Source organism: Amphiura filiformis, chromosome 17 (genome assembly GCF_039555335.1).
Source record: "Amphiura filiformis chromosome 17, Afil_fr2py, whole genome shotgun sequence".
Lineage (NCBI taxonomy): Eukaryota > Metazoa > Echinodermata > Ophiuroidea > Amphilepidida > Amphiuridae > Amphiura > Amphiura filiformis.
This window is the reverse complement of record NC_092644.1, coordinates 28,574,517-28,583,071: the sequence shown is the minus strand read 5'-3', so window position 1 is coordinate 28,583,071 and position 8,555 is coordinate 28,574,517. Positions and strand designations below refer to the sequence as shown.

Sequence of the window (8,555 nt, the reverse complement as noted above, 5' to 3'; positions counted from 1 at the left end):
TGTCAGCCCGGATAATGTATAAATATGTACGTTGTAAAAGGTATATTAATATAGTATGTATATGAAAAATAAAATGGTACATGTACTGTGTATTAAATACTTTGTACATACATAGTTTGTGAACTGATGTTTATTTAAGAAATAAAGGGTAATGCTTTATCCTTTACACCCAAATAATGTGTCGAGGCAGTAAAAGCGTAAATAATGGGTGAGGCGCAGCCGAACCCATTATTTAAACGTTTTACTGCCGAGGACACATTATTTATGCGTGTAAAGGATAATGCTGCACCCTTTATTTCTATTCTATTACCAGAAAATAGTGCGATTTAAAGAGAAAATATCATTTTTGGCACAAATATTTTAAGTTGTTTACTTCAAGGTGGAGCGTGCGCCAGTAAGTGACAACGCGTGTCGCGGAAATATTGCACGCGTAACCAAGCGTAATGCTGTGCGTAGAATGTGTTACGGCGCTTGACCCATTATTGCAGAATAATGGGCTCTCACGTGACGCGTTTCAACAAACCACAGTGCGCGATTTTGAATAATGGGTCGTGGAGGTAATAGAATTATGTATTTTATCTATTGTGTATGATTTTGAGAATATTGGGTCAGTGTGTTAGCCAGTTACCCACCGGTCACTTTGGGTAGGCAGTTTGCTCCTGGGACAAGCAAGATTAATGCTTCGGGCATGATGCTAAAATTCTAAAAATAACAGTTGAATAAGTTCTGTGAACTCAAAACAAGAGTAGACAAATAAATCAAGGATATAGCAATCGCTAACTGACTGTACCTCAGAAGGTGCAGAGGTCTACTGTATGTTTCAAGGTCAAATTTTGGACAGGGCACAGTGTCAACACCCTGTATTATAAATATTTTTTTCCATACAGCTCAATACTCTGTTGAAATCAATATTCTATTATTGACACAGATAAAGAAAGTTTACATACCGGTATACATTGTGTTATAGGACGTGCACCTGGAACTTAACTGAATGGGCTAAACGCGTTCCTGTATACCTATAAAGTATAATTGTCATTCTCAAAATTAAGTATATCTCAATTTTTACTTTGGATTTCAAATTTTTTACTTTAAAAATGTAGTAAAAGATATCCACAGCAAGCTGCAAGGCCCCGCTAATTAGTGTACTGCTTTTCGAGTGAGTGTACTGGAAACAAAACCCTGGTTTTACCTGAAAACAAATTTTTTTCTTGTAATAGAAACATCATATGGGGTACTAGAGAGCATGCACAAATCGTAATAATGTGTAGAATATAGAAACGCTGTGGTATCTCATATGATAGTCATGGTATGCTTAGCCTGAGTCGCTCGGCCTATCTCGAACAAAATCGCGATGCGTAGCTGTTAAAAAACGAGAGGATTCGCTGTACTATCACAGCAATTTTTAACACAAAGATATAGGGATGATGACGATGTGCAGGGAGTATTGGTGAAAATGATGGGCACTTGTTAAATCCTAGCTAAGACCCTGTTGAGGGTTTGCATGGGATGGGCAATATCTTGTATAATACCTGTTTACTGTTAACCTCTTAGCTTAAGGGCTGTGCAATAATTATGAGCCCCCCCCCCGGGTAAAATTTCTGAACGGCCCACCAAAAATTGCTTGCCCTCCTCTCGGCCTGCCAAAAATTGCCTACCCCCCCTTTACACATGCCAAATTTTTGGGATCACAATTTTCAAATCTTAAATGGTCTAGATATATGTTGCAAGCGCAGCAAGCAGGAAAACTTGCATATTACGTACCATTTTCCTAAGCCTTTTATTTAAAAGGCGCCCCATCAAAGTGTGCCAAAATTGCTTGCTCCCCCCCTTTCACCTTGCCAAAAATTTCTTGGCCCCCCCAATTTTACCATCCCCAGGGCTCATAATTTTTTCATAGCCCCCTAGGGAAAAAAATAAAACCAGTCCTGTGGGAGAACAGACTTTCCAACTTTCCAAGTAGGTTGATCAATCTGAATTTGTTTAATTCAGCATGTGCATGAAGAGGCTAAACCTGTTTTTTTTGCAAAAATTGAGAAAAATTGATTTTTTTTTTTCTCAAATAAATTCAGTTAAAGTCAAAACTTTGGCCCAAAATGCTGTTAAAATCAACACTTCGACCAAAAAAATGGCTGTTTTTTGGGGCACCTTATGGAAGAAAACGACTGTTACGATAATGTACAGCTTGAGCCTGTGAATCATACTTAAGTGACATCACAGTATAGTATAAAGCAAAATTGCCATAGCATGTAAACATCTAGCAGTAGCTTCATTGATTTGTTAATAAGTGCAACTACCAATTCCAGGTAATAATGACATTGATTTTTCAAATGCATTTTCTTTGTATGTTTAACCGACAAAGGCATAGCGAAATCTTGATAATGAAAATACAAAATTCAAAAGGTTCAAACCACTTTAAATGCATTTCAAGTGGTTTTCCAGTGTTAAATGGGTATTATGAGTTAATAAGGTTCTCAACCCTCAAATTTATTGTTGATCATGCCATGGCAATATGCAGGGGGGGGTACTGATCAGTGGGTATCAGCCATGAACAAAATATTCATGTCCAAGAGTCATTTTCATGTTCTACAATAGAATTATCAGCATGTGTCACCAGTGTTTGAAATAAGCACTCCTCTTGTCCAAAAATCACTGGGGACAACCATATTGAGCTAAGTACTTATCCTCTGGACAACCACTATTTGGATTCTTTGCACTCAAAAACATGACATATATATTTTGGGGATAACCAAAATGTTTTGAGGACAAGCAGAATTCATGCTTTAGTTGTCCTCGGGACAACCTCCATATTTTCCTTATTTCGGACACTGTGTGTCACCCATAAATTGGGCTATTCCGGTTGAAATCCATACACCCCCCCCCCCCTGGAAGACTTAACCTTTAGGGTTTATCTACCACACAGGGGAGTGCACATTAAATCATAAATGGTGTAACCTGAACGGGGAACTCCATTTGAAATGGGGGTGTATGGATTTCAACTGGAATAGCCCATTGGAATGTCTACTTTGTTAGTTTACTGTGGGAACGGTCAAAAACTACCTTTCCAAATAAATTAACGGTTTGCATGATATTAATATCATTTGGGTTTCTTAAGGGATGGGGTATGAACGTTTGGACAGTATTTATTGTGGGACATTAGAGCACATCAGACATATCGAATTGCATTCTGAATACGAAGAATGTCTTTCTGATATCAAATAATTTTGATATTTTGAAATTAGCAATGTAATACACATTTTATGGCAAATGATTAAAATTGATATTTTTGATATTTAACAGTACTCAAGTAAACTTTATAAATCTGATGATTTATACTTAAAGTGTATGTAGGTGGGATGAAAAGCCGACGATCAATGGAAAATGTTGACATTTCGTATTGAAGATATGGATTTTTTTCCCAAAACACCAAAAAAGAATAGGTCTTTTTGGGGAAAAATCCATATCTTCAATATGAAAGGTCAAAATTTCAATTGATCGTCGGCTTTTCCTCCCAGCTACATACACTTTAAGAATATATCATTAAGATTTATAAAATTTACTTCGAGGACTGTTATCAAAAATGTGAAAAATATCAAATTTTAATAATTTGTCATAAAATTTGTATTATATCGTAAATTTCAAAAAATGAAAATTGTTTGATATCAGAAAGACATTCTTCGTATTCAGAATGCAATTCGACATGTCTGATGTGCTCTCATGTCCCAAAAAAAATACTGTCGAAACGCTCATTCCAGATCCCTTAAGGATTGAGATAATGGGACATTTATTTTTCAGGACAAGGTCTTAGGAACCGTTCACAAACACTTGTTAGGGGGCCTGATGCAAAAAGGGGGCCCTTAAAAGTTTTGACCCTGGGGGGGCTGAAAAATATTTTCCTGGGAAAAAGATATGCTTTTCTATGGGGTAGACCGATAAATGTTCATGTCAAAAAGGGGGGTCCTGAAATTTTGGAGATCTGATAAAAGCGGGGGGGTGAAATTTTTATCAGATCTCCAAAATTTCAGGACCCCCTTTTTGCCATGAACATTTATCGGTCTTCCCCATAGAAAAGCATATCTTTTTCCCAGGAAAATATTTTTCAGCCCCCCCAGGGTCAAAACTTTTAAGGGCCCCCTTTTTGCATCAGGCTCCCTAACAAGTGTTTGTGAACGGTCCCTTATACAAATACTACATGGTTAGAGGGGAAATAGGGCAAACTATTTTTCCCTCTGTACCAGCTATGATCCTATCACCCCAAACCCATAGGCCCATTGCCAGTACAGAGGGAAAGATAGTCCGTATTTCCCTAATATGAATCATGTAGTATTTGTTTTATTACCAAATTTTGCTGTGGGGATGAGCATTTTGTTTATCATTAAAAACAACTGCACATTCTTCATAAAAAATGCAGTTTTCAAACAAGGGTGTGTCATGCAATAGTCAACTTGTATTTTCCTTTCAATTTCATCAAAAATTGCTTTGAATTGTCCACTTGAGACAAAGATGTTATTGATTATGTAAACAGCAATTTTACTTTGGGATTTCACACTTCCCATGTTGCATTTCTTACCTGTATTGATTTTGCAATTGAGGTATTTCTTGTCAGATCATGCTGCACTGAATAGCAAATCAGACTCAGTACAGAAAGAAATGCATTGTGGAAAGTCTACTGTAAACTTCTGTGCAATTAATTTTCATGATTTGCCAAATATGAACTGTTTGCCTTTTTAAAAATTTGTATAGAATACCTGCTCATTGATTTATGAGTACCTCTTTACATCTGAAGACTAAAACCACTATAAGAATTCATCAGACACTTTTTTTCAATTGTTATATATTTTTTTATTTCATGTTTTGTATTTTCTTCACATATCATTACAAAATCGATCCAGCGATCTTAGTACGTATTACAAAATATATTTTAATAAAACCAATCCAGATAGTTGGACTGGTTTTATTAAGGACATTAAACAAATCAATATTAATTAATAAAGTGATCAGCCAAGCACTTGCCTATAAATGCCTCGTGTGCAAATTAATTAATTAAACACGTAACATTATGCAGAATATGCACATGACCTTGTATAATGTAAGGAACCAAGAGTACAAATCCATGTTTTCAGATTAAAATGACATTAAAATAACAAATTAAAATTATTAAAAATGTATTAAATATAAATTTATAACCAGTTCAAAATACAATAACTTCTTTTATTGAATACTGGAAAACGTTTTAAAGAATTTTGGAAACATTACAAATTTGCATAATGGGAGTTCAAGCCTTGACATTTTTGTTGGGTCCAAAGGTGAAATGGTTGTCAATGACAATAAAACCATAACTACAGTAATCATGTTTATCACAGATGTATAAATAGCATTTGATAAACACCTGTATCATTTTATGGAGTTGATTTTGCACAATGCAATGAAATTAACAGGACAAAATCAAATCCATAATATATTTTTTTACCCATTTTCAAGGTAAACAATACAAAATTTCTTTTTCCAATATACTCAAACAATTTTAGTTTTGAGTAATGTATACTAGTATGTAGGAACTTTAACATCATTCATAAATACATGTTACTTTTACTTATAACCGATATGCTGGTTATGTATGTTAAAAGGGACATAAATTGCCACACACCTACATCATACTTCTTATATGACATAAACATTGTACATTTAAAAACATTTAGATAAATCTGAAGCTGAGTATCAACTTTTTTTGTTGATATTGATAAGTTTACTGCCATTCCTTGAATGTAGCAGATTAAATTAGGATTTCCAGCATCCTAATGTCCACTACTACAAACTTGGATGGAGTTATGTCCGTATAGTCTTTAAATATTGCACCAAAAGTTTCATCATGAATACACGCTCGCGTAAAGAATCAATCCAGCACAAGTTTGAAAGCAGTTCCTGAGTTGGTTTGCGTATAAAAATGTTCATGCAACAAACATGCCGGATTGCTATTCTTAATTGTTCATTATACAGCAGAAGCCTGCTCCTCTTCCTGCTGCACATCAGCTGTTATAGAATCCGCAAGTCTTTCCAATTTGGCAAGTCGTACTTTCTCTGCGTGTTTCTTTTTCTGTTCCATTTTTTCTTTGAGTGCTTTGAAATGTGCTTCCCGATTTGCTGCAACTTTATCTAGAGTCTTTTCTACTTTTACTTTAACTTGTTCTTGCTGAGTTCTTTCATTGACATTAGCAACTTGATGTGCTTTAAGTTCCTTAGCAGAAGTGTTCAGTTTGGCAATCATTTTGGCTTCTTTTCTCTTTCTTCTCTCCTCAGCAGCCTGCATTTTGGCTTCCAATTCTTCTTTGGTTAATTCCTTGGACTTCTTCTTTTTCTTCTTCAAACTGGCAAGTCTTGCTGGTGGCTTCTTCAAGATGCCAAATTCAGGGGCGATCATGACCTCGAAGGACATACCACTTTGTTTCTGGCCGAAGGCAGCGAGAAGACCTTCACTTCGTAGACCATTAAGAATGTCGTCGCTTGTCTTCTGATTTCTTACACTTTTGCTGCTGCTTTGTCGGGATTGGATTTGAGTTCCAACAACACCAAGCTCTGTATTGGAAAGAACAAAAAGATGAAAATAGAGATTAATCAACAAATTCCGACTTTGATGTAACTTTATTTTAGTTTAATATCTTCAATTATCTTGTATGTTTGGTCAATTTTGAGCTGGCCTAGTTTTGAGTGGCCTAAATAATTCATAAGACCCACGCGGTGATGCGCGTTAAAAGGTTCATTCACAATTCACATTCCATTGAGTTTTGCCTTTCATTGGCAAACCCCCAGGAAGAACTAATCGAATTTCATGAATAGGCTTTATTATCTACGTAACAAAAGGGGCAACAAAAGACTGCATAGCAGACAAGGGCAAACAGCGTAGTCGCTAGGGAAAGGGGATGATGACCTGAGCATCATGCTAAACATGTTTACATAGCAAGATGATCCAAAATGAAAAATAAACAGGAAATATCAAAAAGTTGACATAACACTTTATAGAATTTGGAACAAAAATATTTGTAAGCAAATATCTTTGAACGAATATTTTTGAAACTACAATGTTAGGGCTATTATATCTGCATTGAAAATAAATTAATGCATGTGTGCTACGAATTATAATACAAGTTCCGTATAATTTTTGTAATCTGAACCTGAGAAAGGAAAACTTATATTATTATTATAGTAAAAATAATCGGAATCAAAATATTTAGTGGGATCGGCAAGACCTGTGGAAAAAAAAGTTTTGTAAAGTTTAGAAACCTACCAGGTGTTGCAGGTCTATCACCGGCTATCTTCTGTTTGGCTGGGTCGGAGTCTTCTGTGATCATATTAGGCAAGAAATCTTCCTCCAAACCACTATCAAAAGTACGAGTAGAAACTTTGCTGGTGGCAGATGTTCCTCGTTTACCATTGCCGTCTTCGCTTCGTAGTGAATACTGAGATGCAGAACGGTCTGTTTTGATCTGGTCGTCCTCAGCTAGAATCTCTACGTTTTCTTTGGAATTAATTCGAAGCATTTTAGATCGGCCCGATTTGCTTTTCCTGCTACTAGCTGAAGCAGGTTTGCTGTTAAGGTTTTCAGCATTTCGCTCTGCAGTCCAAGCTTGGCTTGTGGGTTTGTTTGGTAGAACAGTAACATCGTCCTTAGAGCTAGAACAACCCATGGTGATATAGTAATGCAGTAAAATATTATGAAGTTAAAGTGTGATAATTTTAGTACGTCTTGTTAGTAGCTGATCATAACTCGATCTGACCTAAGATGAGATATAGCACACCATCTATACACCGGTGATACGGCTTTCTGATTGGTCAATCTACGTTGGCAAGTAAATAATCAATCAATTGTATATTGGTATCCATGGACCGTTGTCAAGACAGTGTAATATGAGCCCTCTACGGTGGTATAGTTCTCCAGGCGACACAGTAAATTGTAGCATGTGTTTTCATAATATTGTGAATGAGCGATCAATCACTGATAAATAAACTGAAATCACTATCATTACAGTGCTATTGTTTCCTATTGTAATATTTACATGCATTATAAAATAATGGTAACAATAAAAGGCTAATGACTAAAATGAGTCAATGACATTAGATTCGAGGAAAATCGCCTAACAAAAACATGCCAAGACTTAGTGTATATTATTATTATTAATTAATTAATATAGGCTATAGAAAAGTTTTAGAAAACCTTCATGGCATCAGGTCTGGTATAGTGTTAAGTTTTTTGATGAAGTCATGTTCATTATAGGCCCTATATAGGCCTATTATATAAAAATACATTCAGACGTTGAGTAGAATAATAATTCATATAGACCTAAGCGTAAATACCGGTATAGAATATATAGAATGATACCACATCATATACAAAATTATGAATAATATCTAATAATGTGTTTTCATGTTTAAAAAAAATCCTTGTGTCTATATAATACTGCATAATATAACTTGTGCATATATGAGGTGAAGTCTCGGAAATTTAGGTATACTAGTCTCATCTCAGCTTTTGAGAAGTCTTTTTCAGAGGGCCGAGCTTTCGG

The 8,555-nt window shown here is 35.5% G+C and overlaps 1 protein-coding gene across 1 annotated transcript; it reads right to left on the bottom strand.

The window, feature by feature from the left end:
* Positions 1-4,857: 4,857 nt before the first annotated feature.
* Positions 4,858-7,785, bottom strand: LOC140137567 (uncharacterized). Its single transcript, XM_072159284.1, has 2 exons — positions 7,280-7,785; positions 4,858-6,570 (listed from the first exon to the last, which is right to left on the bottom strand). The coding sequence occupies exons 1-2, from the start codon at positions 7,677-7,679 to the stop codon at positions 5,987-5,989; spliced, it is 984 nt and encodes a 327-aa protein (XP_072015385.1). The 5' UTR covers positions 7,680-7,785; the 3' UTR covers positions 4,858-5,986.
* Positions 7,786-8,555: the final 770 nt, after the last annotated feature.